At 40.6% G+C, this 23429-nt stretch overlaps 1 protein-coding gene across 1 annotated transcript in view; it reads right to left on the bottom strand.

Moving 5' to 3' along the window:
* Positions 1 to 23429, bottom strand: part of LRP1B (LDL receptor related protein 1B) — a gene marked incomplete at both ends in the record, with an annotated part of 709648 nt that overhangs the window by 342060 nt on the left and 344159 nt on the right. The window contains 2 exons of the mRNA XM_084264363.1: positions 1974 to 2102; positions 3447 to 3566. Of these exons, the coding sequence (XP_084120489.1) occupies positions 1974 to 2102; positions 3447 to 3566 (249 nt within the window). The remainder of the gene's footprint in view (positions 1 to 1973; positions 2103 to 3446; positions 3567 to 23429) is intronic.

The following is a 23429-nucleotide window of genomic DNA, read 5'->3' as shown; positions in this document are numbered from 1 at the left end:
GAAAAAATAAAATGTTAATTTTTCTAAGTGGTCTTTGGTTTTCTTTTCCTTAGACATATTTTTTCTCTTGTTTTTTTGGTATCTGTTCTACTGATCCACAGCTTCCTGGCCTAGTGCCGCTCACTGGATGTCATATCCCATCTGAAGAATTCCCAGTAAGAAGCAGGATTATTTCATATATCTTGGAAGTGAAAATCTTTATACATGCCAGGATAATAATCCTCTCACCCTGCACACAAGGATGACATGGACTCATATTTGACTTATGATCCATTACACATATCAGATACTTCCCACTAGACCACTTGTGCAGGGCCATGTTTTGCTTCTGTCCCTGCTTGAACCTTACCCTGCGAGGCCAAAACTTGTGAAAAGCAGCTTGTATGGTCAGTGAACTATGAAAGTACCGCTAAGGGTGCAGGAAAGCGACCTGCTGGTACATGGAAGCTTCATTATTTCCACACTGTAAGCCAGACGTGGTGAAGCAACATGAAGTCTCAGAAGCCATTGCAGAGCTTTGCAATAAAAGCATCTTCGTTACTCTGCCAGGCATCTTTTTGACCTCTATGGCCTCTGAATTGATATTCATTATATTGATAATTTAATCTATCATTAATTCAAGGAAAAATTGTGTTTATACACACACAAAACCCCCCAATCCCTCCAAAAAAACCCCCAAAAAACCAAGCCTAAAACCCAAAACAATGCAATGAACAACAGTCATTTCATTGCAAAACCATGATCTCGGTTTGTCTGTCTGGCAGTGATTTCTCTGATTAATGGATAGTGAATGATTCCTTTCTAAAAATAAAAGAAAAGCTACTGTAAAATAAAGACGGTGATATATTAAGAAATACAGAGAGGTAGTTCTTGTCTATTAATCAGACGCATTTCACCATGACCACCAAGACACTGATACCTCACACCACCACTCAGTTGTTACAGTCTGATGGATCTAGGAAGGGAAACTCAAAGCTCATCTCAAGCCCAGGCACCAAGAGGATTTCCTGACCTGGAATTGCATTATTGATTTTCATGCAGTGGAGGAAGAAGAATATTAAAATATTTTTACTTTGTGTGACTTCCTTGTCTCATAATATTTTGTTGCAGATTTTTTTTTTAAAACTGCTCAGTTATGTTACGTGGATCAATACAAAACAAAACTTGGTACAAGCAGTGAAACAACCTCTAAGTCTTCCTGGTGCTCATCAGAACATTTAACAATGTGCTTTATGTGAGGAAGAAAACCAAGCAGATCTTCCTATTTTCTGATGACAGACTAACTACAAAAAGGAAGACTCAAAAATTATGGAACAAACAGCGTGCTGAATCACTGTGGATGTTGAACAATTGCTAAAGGAACTTCTGGGTTTTCTTTATATAAAAGTATTGTTAATTTGATATGCTGAGCAACAAAATAGTGTAACAATATCGTTTCATTAAACACAACTCACTAATTTCCTCCAATACCCAATTCACTATCACTAATGAAAACATGCACCAAGCAACAAAAAGCCCAGCGTAAATATGTATATCAGGAAATTCACCTCCTGGGATATTGCAAGGACAAAGCGATCTCATGTCTTTTTTTATCCTAAGGGTACAATTACTTCATGATCATTTCCTCTGTCTTCTCACTATCTATGTTTTCTTCCCAGAATACACAGCCTATTTTCCTCCTGTGAAGAAAATCTTTGATTTATTTATGAAGAGGGAAACTGGGAACTGTTCTAATCTTGGCTGAAATGAGTATTTCACTTTAATTAATAATAACCATATAATAACTTATAATAGTTCCCTCGGAGTATTGCCATCATATGTAAAAAGTTTTTCTGGGGTTCTGTGTGGCTCTTTGTAGCAGAGTAAGAAAAGTCCATCTCTTCTGTGTGCATTTCTGATTTTTCATACGTATCCTCTAGATAAAAGTAAAACACAAAATACTTTGATTAAGGTAAAAAGATATTAAAACTTACCATTTTTGGCCTTGCAGGATTTGTTATCTGTCTGAAGTACATAACCCTCCACACAGCTGCAAGTATATGATCCGTCTGTATTTACGCACATCTGGCTACAGCTTCCATACATATTGCACTCATTCAAATCTAAAGGGACATTAACAACATCTTGTTTAAGGGTTAGGGAAAAAAAAAAAAACAACAAAAAAAATCAGAATTCTAAGTCATTAAGTCATTACAGTGTGATGCTTTAGTTTTTCCCCTTCTCAAGCCATGATCTGTCACGGCTGTTGGAATTTCTCCAGGAACCAAACGGAAGGCTAGGAGTTCTCAAGTTTAATAGCTATTAATTTTGAAAGATAAACCCTTCATTTTTTCAAGCAGCATCCAATGTCTACATCATGTGAGGGAGACATTTGGGTTCTTGTTAGTATTACATCACTAGTTATCAGGGCTGATGAATGAAGCAACATTTCAAGAGAGGAAATAATTGATTATCCTTCTCAACCTATTTATGTTGGCAATGTCTTATAGTTCCTTAAATGAACTGTCACAACTTCTACATTAAACCATCATCCACTACATCAAAACCTATGTATTTCTCTAATAAATATAAAGAACAATTTTCCCTACTAGGCTATATAGACATAATACCATAAAATCAAGATATGCTATTTAAAAGCAGTGAAGAGTTTATCTAATAAATTGACATTTAAAAAAAAAAAAAACAAACAACTTGCTTTTGAAATTATTCCTTCAGATATATTTTTAATCACAAAACATGACAAGCATAGAGCAAAAGAACTTATAATAAATTACGTTTATGAAGAATCCGGCTTCGCACTATTAGTGGGAGAGAGGAGTGAGCACATACATAAGGCAACAGAACTCCAATAGGATTATGAAAAGAGAAAGAATAACACACAAACTAAATACCTGGATACAGAATGAAGAAGTCATCTACTTCAAAATTAGAAAAGAACACCAATTGCAGTCTGCAATTAATTACACTGGAGTAACATTCCGAGCTAAGCTATATGATCTGGGACTGTTCACTTATCAAATTCTAATCTAGGTGCAACTTTATGGGCATGAGGTGAATCACCTCAAGTTTTACAGGGTCTCCTGGTCATCAGGTCTGGAGAGTGGCTTGTACAACCGAGATGGAAGTTCATCTGAGCAGGGCAAGCTCCCCACCTCCTCCAGTCTGGCCATGGGTGCTCTCCTCCCTGTAACATAACTGCCACTTCTGGGACACAGAAGCACCAAAGAGTCAGCAGCGAGACCCCGACTCTATTTTGGAGGGGGACTCTCCCACTGCCTTTTCTACCACCCAAACTCATTCCTGGAGGAAGACCTCTGATGGAGGGTGAGGAAGCTGACGTATGCACCAGCTCACCGTTGGCCTGTCACCACCGTGCTGCACCTCACATCCCTCAGGACACCCTTAGGAAACCTGGGTGTCAGGTTCCCAAGGTATTTCTTGTTTACCTGTGCAGCTTCTTCCATCACTGCTGGTTTCGTATCCATCTCCGCAGTAACACCTGGTGCCGTTCCTGGTGATGGCACATTTGTACTGGCAATTCCTCTGTTGGCATTTGGGTAGTAATTCTGGAAATTATATTAAGAAAAGCAAAATATCACCAAATGTTTTTATTGTTCATAAACTGCATACTTTAGAAACTTTTATATATATATATGTAAGTGCATGTCTCAGGAAGAGAACAGCACCACAATTTATGTTAAGTGGTTTTGGAAATATAGCACATGCATTACAAAATGCTTCCTTTGAAAATTGCATTTCAGCAAGTTAATAAATAGGAATCGTCATTTTATTTCTATCAAAAATTGCTTACAAGTTTATTATCGAGGTGTATTGTTGCTCTGCTTAAACATCCATTTTTGGCACAACAGTCATTTTCACTCAAACTAATGATTGGGGGGGGGGGGGGGGAACCAAATGACATCCAAGCTCAAACAGCTGGATTACAGTTATAAAAACCAGCCAAGGTTATGAGAAAGGTTTCAACATTTATGTCTTTCCTGGTCTTCATAACAATTGATTTTCTATCGTTTTAAAGCTTGTTTTGATTTACTGATGCACCTGTAACCTTCACAGCAATCAATGGGAATACACTCTGGCTCAATGATTTAACGTTGGCCACGTAATGCTTGATAAACAGTGGACATTATGTATGTCATTACTATTGAAGTCCTTAGAACCTATTGCTTAAATACATACCCATCAGCACAAGACATGATGTCAACAACCAGAAGAAATAGTGTAGATTTATCATGTGGGAAAACATTACAACGTAAACAGCATGGAAACAAACAAAAAACCCTCAAAAATCTCAACCCCAAGCTGTAGGACAAGTACCAATAAAAAAAAAAAGTATTTTAATAGACCACATTTTACCCTTGAGGAAAATAAGAAAATGGCTGAGGAAAACACCTTAAAGAGTTGGGGTGAAGATATTTTTTCAAACTTATGGAGATGGGTCAGAAAGTAACTGCAAGCGGAGAAAAAGGGGTCTGTTACAGGGCTGGTTTTATGTAACTGAGTATGCCCTAACGAAGAAGAGAAATCTGTATTTCCCTATGTGGGCAGTTTTAATCCTTCTGATCATTATTCATCAAGTTCTACCTGGGAGTATGGTGAAAATGAATATGAAGAAGTGTCTGCATCAGCATCTGAGCCCTGGGGCATCAATTGTGGAGCGTCTGCCAGTGTCAAAATAAAACTGAAATTTTGGGGGCAAAGCAGATGTGTCTGGCATCCAAAGAGGCTGCTTACTACAATGCAACTGTTCTAAAGCCAAAGAGGCTTTGTACAGTTATCACAGGGCATTCCCTGGAATTCAGTAATCCACCCAATCCACAGACCGACTAGAGGCTGATAAACCATCAAACATTTGAACCTGTTCATTTTCCAGCTGGTTTGTGGGTTATTTCTCTGCCTTTTCTGCCATTGTGAATAGGAAGATAAGACAGTTTTTGGCCATAGCTTGCTTTATGGGTTTCTTGTTCTTAGTCTAGTCCTTAAATCTATTAGAGCTTTGGAGAACAATTCCCATGCAGAACTCCAACCAGGAAAGTTTCCCAAGGTAACCTGAAATGGGACTGTACACCAGGGTGTGGAGCTGGAACCAAGGCTCATGAGGTGGTATCTGTTTATTTAATATTTCTATCTGAACATAATCGACATATACATTTCATTTTCTAAGCAAACATGGATCAACCATCCTTTACAACCAATAATTTCCTTCCTCAAATATTTGCCTGATGCTATACAGCCTGGAGCTTTTACTGGATGATAACTATTTGATTCACAAACAGGACTCGGCTTGTTTGCACTCTTTCCATGATGGATACAGACAGACAAGCAGCTTAAAACAGAATCGCAGGACCCGCACACAGCCCGTAAAGGCTGCTGGAGAACAGCAACAAAACATCAGCAAGTGAGATCCATTAAGGGAAAATTAATAGAAAAACAGTCTGTGTGCTCATATTTTGCACAAAAACTTGCATTTCATTGATTTTTAAATCACTGCAGTACCATGTGGGTGGCTTTTAGCAACAAAAAGGGTTGAATTTTCCTTCTAGCAAGTGTAATTGAAGTCCTGTGGATAGACCGTTTCTGCCAAAAATACTTCTTGTCACACCTCTCAACCCTCATTCTTTCAGCACTTTTGCATTCTTCACGCTGTCTCTCACAACTTCGTTGGTGCCCTCATCCCATCTGCTATGCTTTTGGAAAGTGCTTCTCTGAGGTCATCTTCTAGTAAGATTTTTCTCCTCTTACTCAAGTCCTTACACGCTCTTTGTTGCGGATATTCAACAGCTGATGAATTCATTTCAGATTTCTTTTGCCCAATACATGTTTCGTGCTCTACTGTCAATAATGGTTTGAGTAATTTAAAAATGGATTGGTGAGAAAACTAACATTTTCTCTCTCAAAATTGTATCCATCTCCAAAAGAACCAACCAATCACTCGCCTCAAGTTTTACACTGAAGCTACTTTTACTGGTTTCCATGGAAGGAGATGCCTGGCCAGGCAGCCAGACAGGAATTCTTCAAACATGTTAGACCTTCCCACAAATCCATTTAGGATTTGGAGGTCCACTGTTGACCACCATATGTTTCTGACTTCTAACTAATATTTCCCCACCACCACCAAATTATCCATCAGATTATTACAACTTTAATTTGCCTCCATTCACAGCTCCAGCAAAGACCTTTCCTATTGTCTGTGTGACACCCACCTTCCTGTCCAGAACATTTTTGTTCCATGACTAAACTGCTAAATCTGCCAGGGGAATCCACAAGTGGGAAAGCACAAAATACCACAACAATGTTCAAGGTTAGTAAATTAGAATAGGATAGAACAGAAAAGATAATTCAGTTGGAAAGCACCTACAAGGACGATCTAGCCCAACTGCTGTACCAGTTCAGGGCTGACTGAAAGTTGAAGTATGTTATTAAGGGCCCTTCAAAAACAGGAAAAAAAAAGTATTGAGATGGAAAAAAAAATACTTTGTTTTATTTTGAGTATCTGATCCTGAAAACCTTAGGAAAAAAAACAAGTGTTTGCTTCTAGAAATGTCTGAAGGATTGAAGGACAGGCTGGGGAAGACAGCACATACACTTATGGTTTGGTTAGATTTTAACAGGCTTCTTGGGAAGAGGTGAGGAGGCAAAAGGAAATAATGAAACAGTGAACACTGGTGTTTCTAATGCTCCAGAGAGGAAATTTAATGAGATAAAAGCCAGGGACCCTCATCTCTTGTCCTTCCTAGCTTTCTTTTGGATCAGAGTAACATTCTACACCCACTTCGGTCTGCCTTTCTCAACAGGAATTGGTTTACAAAATACACAGGCAGTGAAGAATGTGCATCACTGAACTTTCCACTTTTATCACCGCTACAGAAACCTCTGAATTTGTCAAAACATGGTATTTCTGCTGCAAGATTTAAAGGAAGAAGCTGCACTGAGGGAAAGCACCAGGAGAGAGCTTTAGAGCTTGCAAGCAGACCCACAATTCAAGCCTTGGAGCTGCAGCGCAAGCTGTGAGATTTTCAGAAACACAGGGTAGCAGAAGGAGCTGTGAGTGCCTTTCTATTTTCTCCAAGTCCAGGGAGTACTGACAATTCATCCAGCTCTGATTTAGGTCATTTTGTTCTGTGTTTTCTTTCTTCCACAGGAGACATGAAGGGCAGCTTCTTTTTTTATTTTTCCTCTAAATCCCCATGAATGAGCCTCTCTAAAGCTGTGCTCCAGCTCTACCACAAAAGCCACCCTGCTTTCTCAAAGACACCCATGTCAATCTTATGCTTCCAAACATTCATATTCCTCTAACTCCCATAGGAAAGCAGTCAAGCAGGAAAGATGCTGCCTATCTCATCTCACCTAAAGTGCCATTCCCTTGGCAATAGCTTGGAGGAGCTGTAAGCTTCTTGGACAAAATGCTCCCACAGGACTTCATAGCAATAAAATCCTGGCTTCATCTATGAAGTCCTGTGTTCAAGGAAATAAAGTTCATCCAAAGTTCATAGTTCATTCAAGATGAATGATACAAGGAACCACCACCTCTTGAATGGCTTGTGAAGGAAAGGATTAACCAGTTGATCTGACTTTTTGTCAGTTCCTCCTGAGCTGACACAAGACTCACAGTAGGTTCACAGCAGGATCTCAAGAGTAGATGTTCTGGCTGTTTCTGCTAATCAGAAAAGCAGTCCAGCTTGCAGTTTCTTAATGCTGGAAACTTTTTTTTTTGGCTCTTGGGGATTGCCGAGCAATAGAGTGGATTTATGAAGATACCTGTCAGCTTTGCCTTTCCTGAGAGGATGAAGGAGGACTAGGTTCCCACCCAGCCAAATGCATTTAGATGCTATTATTTCTCAGCCATTTGGATGCTAATAAGGCCTTTTGGCTATAGTAGGTTCCCCATTATGTTTCAGAAGTACGTAAGCAATACGTCCTTTCTGTAAGGACAGCATATGCTGGAGAGAATAGACCACCTCACTCTGTAAATTAAATTTACCAGTCACGTGGTGTTAATAATCATCAGTGATACAGAGCTGGAGTAAGGAAAAGAAATGTGCTAAAGTTTAATAGTTCAAAGTGCAAGAGAATATGCTTAGGGAATAGCAGCAGAGCTTCTGCTCTCAGTTTGGGATTGCACAACTGGCACCAGTGAAGGATCCTTTGCCATGAGTTCCTCAGGGAATGACTATGAGCTACCAGTGCAGTGCCGCCTGGGAAAAAAGGGAATGCATCACTGAGAGCACTGGGATAAGTGTTTCCCACAGAGGAAGTGTTGATATCGATGCTCTTGAGTCCTTTTCTTCCAGGATGCAGCTGTCTGTGGCTGCGCCCACCCCGATGAGTATCTGGAGGATAAACTCAGATTTGAGCAGGATCAGAGAACGGCCCCAGGGATTAGCAGGGGAATGGAGAGCTGCAATCTGAGGGGAGATGGCAAGTTTTTATGCTGATTAGTGCTGGGAGATGAAAACAATGAGGAATTATGACTGTCGTCTATGAATATATCAGAGGATCAACAGCGGGGAGAGACAATTTAAGCTAAAGGGCTATTGGCAGAAGTACAAATGGGTATAAATTGCCCATTAATAAATTCTGGCTGAAAATGAGAAGGATCCTACCTATTACCGTAATCAGGTTCTGGAACTCCTCTCAGAATGGGAACAGCAGGGACAGAAAATAAATAAAAGCTTTTGACACGGATCACGATAGATTCACAAAAAGACAACATATGGAAAGGCCCCTGGAACACCAGAAACTGTGTTCATGACCCAGGAGGTTCCTTCTACTACTATATTCCTCAAGGAACCCACTGTCTTATGCTAAAACATCATTTTTCATTAAGAAAACTAAGATTAATCCTTCCTTCCTTGTCTCTGGAACATACCCAAAGGAAAACTTAAGAGGAGCGCGTTACTGAACTAGTCTTCTAATTGTATACCATACATATTCGTATTTCCCTTAAATATTCAGATTCTTTTTGGCAGCTTTGTGTTTCATGAATTTACTTGATCTTATCACTTTGTTATTCATTTAGTTTTTGTCATTCAATATTCATACACTTATGTCTAGACTATTCTTATCACACAGATGCTGTAAAGCCTTATTTTTCTTCTCTAGTTCATTTTCTGAGTTTTTGAAGTAAACTTCTTTCACAGATTAGGCTCTTTAATGTAATCTACCCTAAGTTTTTTGTTTGTTTGTTATTGTTGATGTTACACACGCAATATAAAGCTCCACTGTTTCCTTCTCTGACAGAAAAGGGTAGCTTGATTGATAGAATTCAATTGTTGGATTGAAATGATGCAGCAGGGTTTTATCTTACGCTTGTCGGTCATTTTATTAGTTTTGACTATCGTACCATTAAAAAAGAAAAAGACAAAAATATAACTGCCTTTGTTACACACCTCAGCCCATAACTCTCTTACAGGAGATAAACCAGTGAAAAAGAGATATGGCAACCAGAGATCAGAGTCACGACCTTAAACTCCCACTACGGGTGACCTCAGTCACATGGAAGAAACAGCAGATGTGTCCCACTGCACTCAAATAGCTGGGAGAGAAGGGGAACAACCCTTCTGGCTAGATGAGAAATTCCTGTTTGCCCTTAGACAAGGGCACAGCTGAATGTTTCCTCCACCTGTTCTGTGTTTCCCATGGCTGGTGCAGGTAAGCTGCAGCCTCTGTGTCTGGGTACCAGCCGAGTCACTGCTGCTTCCCGACTCACGGCCAGGAGCCTTGAAGCTGTTTTTTACTGATCTCCAAAATAAACCATCCAGTTAGAAAAAATAAATAGCTAAAACTTAGAGACAGTTAAGACTGAATCATTTAATGTCAGGGTCTGCAAACGCCCCATCCAGCTGCCAAGCCCCAGAGGTCCATCAGGCCACAGAGGATTTCTGTACAACACACAGACAGGGTAACAGCAACCAGGATGACAACGGAAAACCCTGCATCCTAAACTGCCTCTAGCCAGTTAAAACAACCTCTAAGTCCTGGGCCTAACTGCAATCCTTTTCCTTCATAGAGCTCAGATGTCTAAGCCCCGACTGCTGGTAGGTAACTCCATTTGCTTAAACTCCAGAGTGGGAAATCCTTTCCTAAGGCTAGGGTGTTGCAGTGATATATCCAGGACATAAGCAAAGAAATTCTGCTTGAGGATGGTGCTTTGTCCTGCGTACCAAGCTGCTCCTGAATTTCCTTCCATAAAACAGTTACCAGATGACCATCCTGCCAGTCTGGGGTTTTTTTTGCAGATGACACCAAGTTGGGGGAAAGTATCAATCTGCCAGAGGCTAGGAGGCCCTCCAGAGGGACCTAGACAGGTTGGGCAGAGGCCAGTGGGATGTAGTTCAACATGGCAAAGTGCTGGGTCCTGCACTTTGGTCACAACAACCCCAGGCAGTGCTACAGGCTTGGGGCAGGTTGACTAGAAAGCTGCACAGAGGAAAAGAGTCTTGGGCTGTTGCTTGACACTCGCATCAACATGAGCCAGCAGTGTGCCCAGGTGGCCATGAAGGCCAACGGCATCCTGGCTTGTATCAGGAATAAAGTGGGCAGCAGGATCAGGAAGGTGATCACCCCCTGTACTCAGTCCTGGTGAAGCCACACCTTGAATACTGTGTTGATGTTTGGGTCCCTCACTACAAGAAAGACATCGAGGCCTTGGAGCATGTCCACAGAAGAGCAACAAAGCTGGTGAACGGTCTGGAACACAAGTCTTATGAAGAGCAGCTGAGGAAACTGGGATTGTTTAGTCTGGAGAAGAGGATGCTCAGGGGAGACCTTATTGCTCTCTCCAGCTACCTGAAAGGAGGTTGTGGTGAGCTGGGAGTCAGCCTCTTCTCACAGATAAACCCTTCCCAGCATGGTGACATGTGGACTGAACTTCCTAAGTTCTACCTGATGTGTTTCAACCCTCTGTTGGATCTTTTTACACCTCACTGTCTATGTGTCAGCAATCAGTTGCTGAACAACTTAATATATTATTTTAAATAGTCATTACAATGTGTTTGTCTATTTTATGATTACAAGAAAATTACACATCTTGTCAGTCTGCTCAACACCCAGAGTGGCTTACTGTGATTATTGTTCAGTGGAAATGGGAACGTCTTGCTGAGTAAGTTCAGGCTGGTTTTGATTAACAAGGTATAATTTTTTTAAAAAGCCAGATTATTTTTTTTAATTGACATTTCCAACGTAATAAAATCAGAAATAAGAATTGTTGCAAGAAAGAACAACCCTTAAATAAGCAAACCAAATCTCCTGAATGCATACTCCAGTCAGCGCTCCTTTTCAGATCTGAGGATATCCACCTTCAAAACACTACCTAAGAGTATCTCCCTACCATGCTCACAGATAGATTTATTTTTCAAGGATGTACTATTGAAATCTCTTCCTGCCTAAATCTTGACCTACAATATTTGGCTGAGCTTCAAAACAATTTGTTTTATGTGGTGTTCTTCAACCACAGCATCACAAAACACTTGAAAAGATAAGATCAGCAGGTAGCAGGCATGTAGTAAAATATTAGCTTCACCCCTGGAAATGGATCATTATCTTGACCTTTTGCTGTTTTAGTTACACCCTGGCTGCCATACACAAGCATAAGCACAAGCTAAAGAGATGCTCACGTGGGAAAATCTAAACTGGGTAAGCGATTTCATAGCTGAAGGGAGTTGCTTACCTGGGTATTGATCTGGATACAAGACAGGGATTTAAGAGAGAGATATCCTTCATGTGAGAAGAACACAGGTTTGTTTAAGTTTATATAAACTAGCTATTTGGTTTATTATACCTAACAAAATACCTATATTTAAGGATTTCCACACTACTGAATGCATTCTGAAGCAGGTTCACTGAGGTACAGAGAATCATCATTAAATTAACTGTGTCTAATGAGATCTGAAGCCTGACAATTCTAAACATTTTCATTAATAATCAAGAAGTGAAAGTAGTGACTAATAAAGTGTGTGAATGGCAACAAAAGCCTGGCAGAATGGATAAACTGCAGACAGGACTGGCAGTCAACAGGAGCAGATCTTCTGGGCTTATTAGCAGTCTGGAGCTGGTCATACAGAACACTTTTATGGAGTTAGCTCACGGTTTCTCAGCCTTATAAGTAAATTGCATTTCAGTGCCTGAGGAATGCTTGGAGAGGAAATAAAAATGTAATTTGGTGGCAGGGGCAGAGCAGGCTGTGGTGTGAAAAAAGTTCAGTTATGTTTTTGGGAGGTAAGGGATGCTAGACAGCTACTCAAGGGCAGCTCTGGAAATCTAAATATGGTTGAGGAGTCCCTGATTAGACAGGTCCTCTTCTCCTGGGTTGACTTTTCACTAAGGCCTGACTTGAACTGTTTTACAATCCAGACGTATGAATCCTATACCCCTCCCACCAAGTCTTTCTGGGATTTCCATCTGACTTTTTCACAGTGAGGGTGGTTGAACGCAAGAGCAGGTTGCCAAAAGAGGTTGTGGAATGTCCGTCCTTGATGATATTCAAAACCCAACTGGGCATGTTGCTGGGAAACTTGATCTATGTGACCTTGCTTTCAACAGAGAGTTCATCAGCTAGATGGTCTCCAGAGGTCCCTGCCAAGCTCATGGAATCAGTGGATCCTACAGGCAAAGTACACTCCTTCCTTGCCAAGTTCTCCTACCATGACCTCATCATGCAGCAGCCTGAAACACACAATAAGGAAGGGGAGCAATTAAACACCATCTGCAGAGGGCAGGTAGCAATGGGAAGAGAATAAGGTCAAGATGGAGAGCTGGGGAAGAGCTTTCTCTGCCCCTCCCTTCTCCTGCAGGCAAGACAGTGGTGGGAAGGCAGATAGGGCAGTGATTGCTCCCCATGGAAGGTGCTGTCGCCTGCCTCTCCCACGTCTCTTCTAACCCCTAACTTCCCTCCAGCAGTGACAGCTGCACAGAGTTGGCAGGACACAGGAGGCTGTTCATCCTTGCACAGTAAATCTCCGTTTCTTCAGGCAAAGCGTACAGCATGTCACCTTCGAGACTTTTGCACTAGTCAGCTATCTACTTAGGCAATAAATAGAGGCAGCTCTTGTATCTTAATTCAAGAAAAAGCCAAGTCACACAACAGGGAATATGCAATGTATGCCATGCTCACCAAATGAAGGGAAAAGGGATTTAAATTTCATAACTGACAGTCACTCGAAGGTAAACTCCCGAACGATGCTGTGCTTTGCTACTGTGCAAGTGCTGTTGAAAGACCCTCTGCAGTTAACTGTGGATGTGAAAGGTAGTGAGGCTTTGTATGGGAGAAATAACACTGTCAGGGCTGATAGGGCACAGTCATACAGCCCTCATGTTGGTATTTTTAAAACTAAGCATAACTGGAAGGTCTGGGCATCATTATGGGCTGTACAAGTCCTCCTCGTGGTGTTTAGCCTGGGGAAGAGGAGGCTGAGGGGAGACCTTATCACTGCCACAACTACCTGAAAGGAAGTTTTAGAGAGGTGGGCGATGGTTTCTTCAGCCAGGTGACAGGAGATGGGACAAGGGGAAATGGCACAAAGCTGTGCCAGGGCAGGGTCAGATCAGATGTTAGGGAAAAGTTCTTCCCTGAAAGAGTTGTGGGGATGTGGAACAGGCTGCCCAGGGAGGGGGTTGAGTCGCCATCCCTGGATATGTTTAAAAGACAGGTAGATGAGGTGCTCAGGGATATGGTTTAGCATAGGACAGGAACAGTTGGACTCGATGATCTTAAAGTCTTTTCCAACCTTGTGATCCTGTGATTCTGTTCTGTGTGAGGACAAGCAAATTATGTTACAGAGATTTCCATCTGAAAAAGTGAAGTTATACGTTTTACAAGAGGTAATACATCAGCTTTCTCTTTGATGAAACAACATCTTCCACTTCAGCTTCTTAAATATCACTTAGACCATCAAGTATTTCAGTGACCTTGGTCACTCTTGTATTTACATACCCCACCTTATTTCACATTCTGCTGCTGGTATTGTTCAATGTGCTCACACGTACCCCTGTTCAATCTCTGCAGCACTCATTTCTCAATAATGCCTCACACTTTGGGCTTTTTTGCTTGTAAAAATATATATGCTTGTGCACATGTACCTGCCTGTCAGCAACTTCAAACGTTTACTGAATGGATTTTAAGAATTCCATTCAGAAGTAATATTATTAACCCTTTTTTAAATACAACCTCCAACTAAAGAACTCCTGAGTGAGCCTCAGAGTGCTCTGGGAACATAAATTCATAATCAAAGTTGTACAGTGTTCTGTTGTAATAATTACCCACAACATAATCACTTTAAGTTCCCAGTGATGCACACCGCTGTATATGATTCCAGGATAGCAAGGACTTCTAAGTGGAAGAAGTGTGACAGTTAATAGTTATTTACATGTTTGTATGAATTTGTTGTACAGCACCCTGTAAGAATTATGAAAAATCCTATTTGTTAAAATAAGCTTTAGTACCAGGTCATACTAAGTATCTTAACACTTTTTTTTGTTGCCCAGAAAGCAGCTCTGATGAGTTTCTGATAAGCTAAGGGAAATATTTATTGAGAAGCAATGTATAAGAATGAAGATTTCTCATTAGGCTCTAAACCAAAATTTCTAAAAGCTTATGAACAAAGACTCAGGACTGACACTGTTGTCACCAGATTAATGCCTGCTGCCATTTTACACCAATCAGAGTTTTACAATAAAATAGAGCAGAATATTACTCTGAAGGTTTTTTAACTGATGTTTCAATTCCTTAGAAAGGATGGCAGGCCCTGCACAGCAGTGACCTTTCTCCCTGCTTTGTGACCCCAAGTCAGCAGCAACACCGCAACACCTCACATGTTCCAGGAAGAAGTACCCTCTGCAGTGGCTCTGAACAGTCTGGTGTGAAGAGCTGCACTGTCAAAGGTCCAAGGCTGATTTAGATCCAACGACCAAGGGAAGACATCAGAAAGCACGGATCCCTCTCCCATACTTCACTAACAGCAACTGTTACGTGCTACAGCCACAGATCCAGAAGATCACAAGACCATTCTATGATTCTATGATTCTCCACTAACCAACCTCAGTCAATTTGCTTCAGCTGAAATTCTTGATACTGCAATTTCAGTACAGTTACCTATATCTAATGGAGTCAAGAGAGAGCCATTCTGTCAGTCCTGGAGGCTGCTGGGCTCGGGCCTTACCCCATCTCTGCAGACATTAGCATTTCAAGCGCTCAGCAAGTTCCAAGATGTTTTCTACAACATGGGATAATAATAATTAAAAATAATATTTTTAATGTTTTAAAAGTATTGAGCCTTGATAAGAGTAAAATCAGTGATGCTGTTACAGACACAGACTGCTGTGAAATGGTGTTTCCAAGCACTTTCTCACAGTAAGACTCCCAGAAGACCCAGAAATTGGGAGAAGGTGCATGCAAGGAGTAAAGAGGGCGACTAGTTGGCACTTTAAGACATTATTGGAAGAAAGCAGGATGCTGGTGTTGGCAGACTGACTCTGACATGAGCAAAGCAGGATCCAAAGGCCATTTCACACAGGCTTTAATAATGTTGGGGAGTATTGTGCACAGTCACTCTGCAGAGTGTGCAGAAGCTCCGGGGCCATCTGACAATGTAAAGCAAAGAGTTTGTGCACTTTCATACACTGATACATGCCAAGTGCCCAGTCCAGTGGCCCAGAACATTATGTTGATAAACTCTGTTGTTCCTCAAGCAGATACAGCCTGGCAGCTGCAGTGCCACGTTCCCCTGATGTGGCACACAAAGATGTCTCGATCCTCTTCTGGAACCAGAGTTTGCAGAGATAGAGGAGTTTAGCCTCCGTCTGCATTGTGCTGCCTCAACTAGTGCTGCAGATTTAACGGTGCAACAGAGCTGTGTAGGGTGTGGGAGGGAGTTTTAAAACATTCCAGAGTGGCCAAAAGATTATTACTTTTCTCTTCCTGGTACTGGAGGGGGGGGGGATAAAAAAAATCTAGCATCTTTATTTACTCTGCTCAGTTCTCAGTTATGTGGAAAAACATAATTAAATCATTTTGAAATCATAAAAGACACCTATAATAGCTTTTTCCAACGTCCAATTTCATGCCTCTTCATGGAAGTAGTACCTCAGAAATTGCTTCTCTTCATGAATACAACTTCACTTGACAGATAAAATCCTCAAAAAATTGCCAAGCAGAAACCTCAGGCTCACAAGGCAGTGCCTTCCTGAAAACTCAGCCAAGGACTTGGAATCAATTACATAAAGGGATTGAATAAGAACGGATCCCAGAGAACCAAATGTGTGATTCAATAACTGAACTTGTTTTACGTGCACAACAAAACCCAGCGAAGGATAAGAGAAAGGACTTTAAGCAAGGAGAGGATTAAAACCTGATAGGAAGGGGAAAAAATATATATACAGGAGAAATCAAATTCTTATTCTGTTGTTTTGTTGTGGGTTTTTTTTTTCCTGGAAGACAGACATATCTACTGCTGAACTGTGGCAGGGGCTAAAATAAGTGACACATTTTTTCACCAGCAGCGCTTATGGTGTCTGCCAGCTAAGGAGGCTGAGTCCCAAGCAGGGTGGGATTGCAGACTGGCTGCTGGAGTGTGTTTACCCCATCGGGGGGGCACAATTCACAAGAAATTCCATGTACAGTTGTATGTTGCCACTGGTATCTGAAAGACTCACGACTGCCAGTTCTCTAAACGCTGTTGCAAGTGGTTCTCCGAACAGCTCGCCTGCCGGAGCGTCAGGGATCCGCGTCTCGTCTCACACATCCATGTCAGTGTGCTGACTCAGAGCAGCTGGAAGATACAAACCTTCAAATCCCAAAGCCAATTGCTGTGGTTCAAACCTCCTCTCCTGACATCTGGGAGGAGACAGTAACTTTTCTGGAAGAACTCAGTGTACAGGGAGCACCAGCTGAAATGATGATGGGCAATAACACTGAAAAGCGTGGTAACATTTGCTGCCATTTTACCATGACTCATCGTTCCTTCCCTTCTGTTTTACCCAACCAGTGAGACTTTAGCCTTTGGCAATGTGTAATTGAGTCAGTGATGCTGAGTTTGAAAGCAACACAAGCACAAGCATTGCTTTTCATTCATTGCTTCATCTAGCTGCAAGTCAGTGACCTACCCATGCAGCAGCTGCTCCACTGGCCAAAGCTGTGCATCCTTCTTTGACTATGGGACAGGTTATAGGGCTGAGGGTGACAGGACAAGGGGGGATGGCTTTAAACCAAAGGAGGGCAGATTTAGATGGAAGATTAGGAAGAAGTCCTTCCCTGGGAGTGTGGGGAGGCGCTGGCACAGGGTGCACAGAGAAGCTGGGGCTGCCCCTGGATCCCTGGCAGGGTTCAAGGCCAGGTTGGATGTGGCTTTGGGCACCCTGGGCTGAGGAAGGGTGTCCCTGCCCATAGCAGGATGAAGGGGATTAGATGGGCTTTGAGGTCCCTTCCCATGCAAGCCAACCTGGGATTCTGTGATTCTGTTGTCATAGGCACAAATAATTAATAGGAAAGCTTAATTTTTTTCTAAGTATTTTCCATAGGACAATGACATTTGTGTGGGGTTTGGGGTTTTTTGTTGTTGTTGTTGTTTTCTTGTTTTGGTTTTTTTCATTCTGAGCTCCTTGGATGTTGTTTCAGTACTTTTTTTTTTTTTTTTAAGGCACTTCAAGCATATAGACCCCAAAGCAAACCCTTCCCTTGGCCCATCCTCTAAATCAGACAACAGGTAAGTAGCACCTTCCAGTGATGAATCTTCTCAGCCACAGGTAGAGCCTTTTATGCCTAGGTAACAGTTACATTTTTGGGTTGCTCTATGTACCTCTGCATGTACAGGAAAATAAAAATGCAGTTTTTCACAAGAGATGCCCTTGTCACCTTTCATTAGTGGGGACAGTGTAAGCAATTGTCTTTCTTGTATCCTGCTCCTTCAGCTTTGTTCTCCAGGGCATAAGCAGAAAAAGCTGATAAATAAGTTAATAAAACTATGCAAAAATGCTCAGTGCCAATTTCAGGATGCAGAGCCTGAGATTATTAGAGGAGCAGCCACAAAGGATAACACTGAAAATGAACAACTTAGGTGATGTGCTTTGGTGGTTAAACTATCCCACAAAGATCAGCTCCTGAGAATAAACAGGAATTGCCATGGTATTTACACAAGGGCTTCATGTATTCCTTCAACGTTTGACTGCTACGGTCTGGCACATGAGAAGTTAACCTGGCTCTTCCCTGGTTTCTGGAGGAAGGAAAAAGCAAAAGGGGAGAAAAAAGGCATCTGCTTCTTTTTTCTCTGGTTTTCTAAAGCTTCTGATTTTTTTTTTGGGTGTTTTATTTTTTGAGAGAACAGTCCAGCTCTGCCAAGTGCTTGGCTGAAAACAACGAATACCGCGGCAGGTTTGGTGGGGATCACTGCTGCTCTCAAGCTCTGCTTTGATACATCCTCTCCCCACAGTACAGCACAATTCCTGTATCTCTCAGTGTAGCTTTTCACTACTTCTTCAAGTAGGAACACAGGAGATGGATGTAACTCCAGTTGCTCTTGGCTCATCCCAAGTTTGGCAGAGAACTGACTCTTTCCTCATTAAATACCATGCTCTGGCTATGTAGGGCTCAGTAAGCAGAGTCACCTACATCCAAACTGGGAAGTTAATAAATAAATGTGTCGCCTTTCTTTATATTTGTTGTTATTTTTTGCAGCTCAGCATCACAAGAATGGATTTTTGCAAATTATTCAGTATAACATTAACTTTATCACAGTACTTTTCTCTCTGCATTGTATAAAAGTTACACTGAGAGTTAATGGTTCTAAATAACTATTTATACAAATGGTTAATATAAAGATACTATTAAAGTACTGTGAATTATGTATACAGTATAATTATGTTCTACACATCAAATCCAGAATAAATACTGTGTAATATATAGTTATCAGTATTTTTTTTGAGGATCTAAGTTACAAGGTTCTCCTATCTAAAAGTATCACCAGAAGTTAAACATCAGAAAACAAACACTTTACCAATTGGGAAAAAGAATAAGAAGATTCATGTATTTCTCTGTAAATGCTTCTTATAGGAGACTGTTTCAAGCTCACTGTAAATGCTGCATGTCATTTGGAGATGCTCATAAGGAGTAATATGGTTAATTTAGAGTCATATGATAAGATGAAGTAATCAAATATGTTTTTTAAATTGGACAATATTTCATAACTAATTTATTTTCTGTGTTTTTCCTGAGATTGAAGGAGTAGTAACAAACCTTCCTCCTGAACCGTGTCTGTTTGTTGGTAGGTTACTAGTTATATGGTCAAAGAAACCTACAGCAGCTTTTATCCCTGCTGAGAGTAACAAAAATCTCCTCATGGAAATGGTCTCTGAAGGCAGGAAGCCCTTCACAACTGTGGAACATCTTCAGTTGGGATTAGATGTCCTTTTTGCTTGACTTAGTAGTGGAACTTCTTAGAGGATGCTCAGACTTCAAAGAGACTTTCTGCACTGAGATAAGTACTCCCATAACTTCTAGAAAATTCGATTATGCTGGGAGTTTGAAGAGCAATTACAAGAAATTCATAGTTAGAGAATTTTTGCTTTTTTCCCCTTGAAAAGTAATACTAAAATAAAAATGGGATATAAGTATCCTGCCTACAGCATCATTGTATTATTACTGAGGGACTTGTGCCTGAAAAATTATACTGCTTGCATACTGGTGAGAGCTACAGCCTTACTCAGACATGTGAAGAGAAAAACAAAACTGTATTTATAAAACATCAGTGAAACAAGCTTGGTACATTACACATGGCTCTTAATTACCTCCTTGCTACTCCCTGTTACCAGGCCGAGGGGAAAAGTGGAACACTCAAAGTTAAAGATGAGATTAGAGTAGTGGAGTGAAAAAAACCAAATAGATCCTTTATTTATTTAGTGACTTTTAATAAAAGCCATTAAGTACATGAATTTCAGTGCAATCTGTACAGTAAGAAATCTGAATAGATGATTACTGTGAAAACAAAAAGGCAATTAAAGTGGGAATGATTTAAAAGAGTTGCAAGATAATTCAATTTTTCATGAAGAAAACAGAAATTGAAAATTAAATCACGAAAGCATTTTCAGCAGTAGCTCACCTTCACTTTTTCTAACAACCAGAATTCTATTTAAATTCAGAAAAAAAAAAAAAAAAAAAGCCTTGCTCTATTCTGTAAAGCCTATCAACACAAACTATTTCTTTTTTTTCTTCTTTCCTCTTTTTGTTCTGTTCCAAAGGGCTGAGATCCCTTGATATTATATAGAAAGTATTTGAGTTGATTTGTCCATCATTGCTGCCAGGTAACTGAAGGAGACGGTCTATGTCAAGAGCAATGCATCATTTCTGTGCTTTCCTTCTTTCCTACTTATGATTTCTGCTGCACCTTTGTATCTCTTGGATTCCTTTGCTTTTGGTTGCTTTTGGCTGTGGATCAAATTTTCCCTCATCTACCCATGTCAGCTGCTAAAGACATATCTGTAACTGCTTTATTATGGCTTTATTATATCCATATATTTACATTAGCAACATGATGATAGAATATCTAATAGGGCATATCTAATGTTATGTATAAGGTCTATAACAGGCTATATATTATATAGTGTATTGTCTATATATATATATTTATTATATTGATCTTCTAGAACATTAGCTGGATCTCTTTTTCTTCAGGTGTAACAACAGACCAGCCTTGCTTCCAGCCAAGGATGGGAGATGAAATCTAAAAACTTAGAAATACAACTCCTTGTGCTCAGCAACTACCTGCCAGTTGCCCAAGAAGATAGAACAAAAACTTATGGACCTAAATGATGGGTTTAAATTCTCTTTTTTTGGAAAATAATTCTTCTTTACTAAGTAAGTCCTTTACTTGAGCTAGTTCCTAAATTAAATAGTTGAATTTCAAAAGCACTGAGCATTTTTTAACTCCAGCTGCTAGAAGGAATTGACTTGATGGGAACCATCACCATATGTCAAGAAAACATTTAATTTGCGTATCTGAATCTGAATTTAAGTGATTAATTTAGCTCCCATGTCTAAAAACAAAGAATAAAGAAAAAAAACAAGCTCTGCTGAGGCAGAAAAACAAAATGCCTGTTTGTTCAGCGTTATTCTTTTGCAGCCCTATCAACTTGCAACGGGGCTTGGGTTGAACAGCTTCTGAAATTCCTGACTAGGGGAGGGTTTTTTCTCCTACTTCCATGCTTCTGGGTCTGGCCCTTGCAGTGAGCAAGCCCTGCACTCTTTTTGGTATCTCCCAAATTTTTAATTCTGCTGCACATTCCCCATTCTCTGTCTTCTCAACACTTTACCATGACTTGTCCATTCTGAACACACTCAACAGTTCACCCAAAAGCACCAATTTCTCCTCCTCCCAGCTTCACTGTCCTCAGCCCAGCACACAGAATAAAGGACACTAAGCACACAAGGCTGTTCTTCCCCACTGCCTCTAACAGCCACCGTGTCTCCAACCACAAAAAATAGCATGCAATGCTTCCACAGCTACCAAAAATAATCCTACTATTGCATTTAAAAGCAGAGAGGTTTCAGAAGGCCAGAGGGTATTGTTTTGCAGCACTTTCCCTCTCTCACTCCCATTAATGAGGTTGTAGACCAAATCAGAATATACAATTCATTATTGAAAGCTCCTCACTGTTACCTGACTAACTGTACTGATAATTGAAGCCATTTACTATACATTAAGTCTATAATGCATTCTTTTGTTTCATGTTTTAGTGACTGCTGTGAGGGAACATCTTTACCTCCAGCAGTACCTGTTGCCAGCCTCCTCTACCAGTGATGGAGACCAACCCCCAGGTGACCACCAAGGGTTCCATCCTGCTGTCACCTGCAAATGCACAGCACTTTCACCATCTACAACATTTCAGAGTAATGAGGAGCCAGTAACTCCCAGTTTCACAGTCCTTTCACACATCTCTCCATGACTTAAAAGGAGAAGGCAACTCCAGCAGCCTCCAGTGCTTACACTTCAGCTCGTAAGTGGTTTTGATTTCCTTGGTGTAGTGTTACTAACTGTTGTATGCATCTTTCTATTAATTTGAGGGGAAAAAAATATTCTGTGGATGGCAACAAAAATATTTCTGGTCTCCTACTCCAATTGGGTGCTAACTTGCTTTTTCAGCTCAGCCGTGTTTCCCTCCCCTAAACTGACCCTTCCTCCCAGTTCTTCCCACAGTTAGCTACACCCAAGCATACACTATTTTCAGAAACCTATGGTAACACACACAAATTTTAAGACAATAAAGTAAATCATGAGATGAATCAGCATAAAGGAGATAGCAACAGAGGGTGCTTTGGTTGTTTTTTTCTCTTTCCAGAATTACCTTCATTATGGCATAGCATGGCTTTTATACTTGTAATAATACTTAAAGTATCAGGAAAAAATTCCTCCAGCTCTATATAGCATCAAGCTGCAGTCTAATGACCCCCAGTTACAAAATGATGCCATTTACTTAATCCTATACTATACTACACACTGTAAAGTAAGAACCATGGTAGAACATATGGTGTGGTTGTACTGTGTGAAAACAGCAGTTTAAACACAGTTTAATTATGTGAACATTTGAATATACATAAATTCATCCATACATATGCAAGGCAGAGTTTCAGATCTCCTTTCCCAGCCTCACATTTGCCTGATGCAACTGAAACCCTCAGCCAGAACCCAAACAAGCAGCCAGCGTGCGTCCTAGCCGTCACAACCAGTTTCGAGTTGTGTCCTTTAAGTAGCTGATGAATGGACATTATTATAAAGATGTCTATAAGATAGGTCTATCAGAGGAGCCCCGAATAAAATAAAGACTTCAAATACTATTAAAATTAATGAATTGGGTCAAGTCAGGTAATTCATCACCTAACTGAATTGGAATCCAATCTGCGGCATCCTTTAAGAAAGACACATTCAAATGAGGCAGTGTGCACAGGGAAGTTCACAGAGAAGATAATCATAATTTAAATGAGAAAACGCCTGCATGGTTTTAGCAAAGTCTGTCAGGGATTCTGTGCAAAAGCAGCATGGTAAGCAAAAGCAAATTCCCACAAATTAATTTGACCTTGATGAAAGGCACATATTTTTATCAATCAGACTTAACAAATATTGACTTTAGGCATTAACCAAAGACATACATAAACATTCAGGATGTTAAAACAGTTGTCAAGTTCATTTTCCTTCTGAAATCACAGCTTGCTGATAAAGATCTAGCTGAACTTAACCTCTTTGAAAAAAAAAAAAAAAAACCACAACCCACCAAAAAACCTGTATTGCCTCATAAAGCAGGAGTCAGATGGATTAGTTGTCTCTGCCTATCAACTGCTAAAAAAAGACGTGTCACTCAGGCAGAGTGAAATCTCGAGCCCGAGGGGTGGGTGGGATAGACATCCAAATAAGACCTGGCATAAGTACAGCCAC

This window comes from Gallinula chloropus, assembly GCF_964237585.1.
Source record: "Gallinula chloropus genome assembly, chromosome: 5".
Taxonomy (NCBI): Eukaryota; Metazoa; Chordata; class Aves; order Gruiformes; family Rallidae; genus Gallinula; species Gallinula chloropus.
The sequence above is the reverse complement of the archived record's forward strand: the minus strand, read 5'-3'. Positions and strand labels throughout refer to the sequence as shown.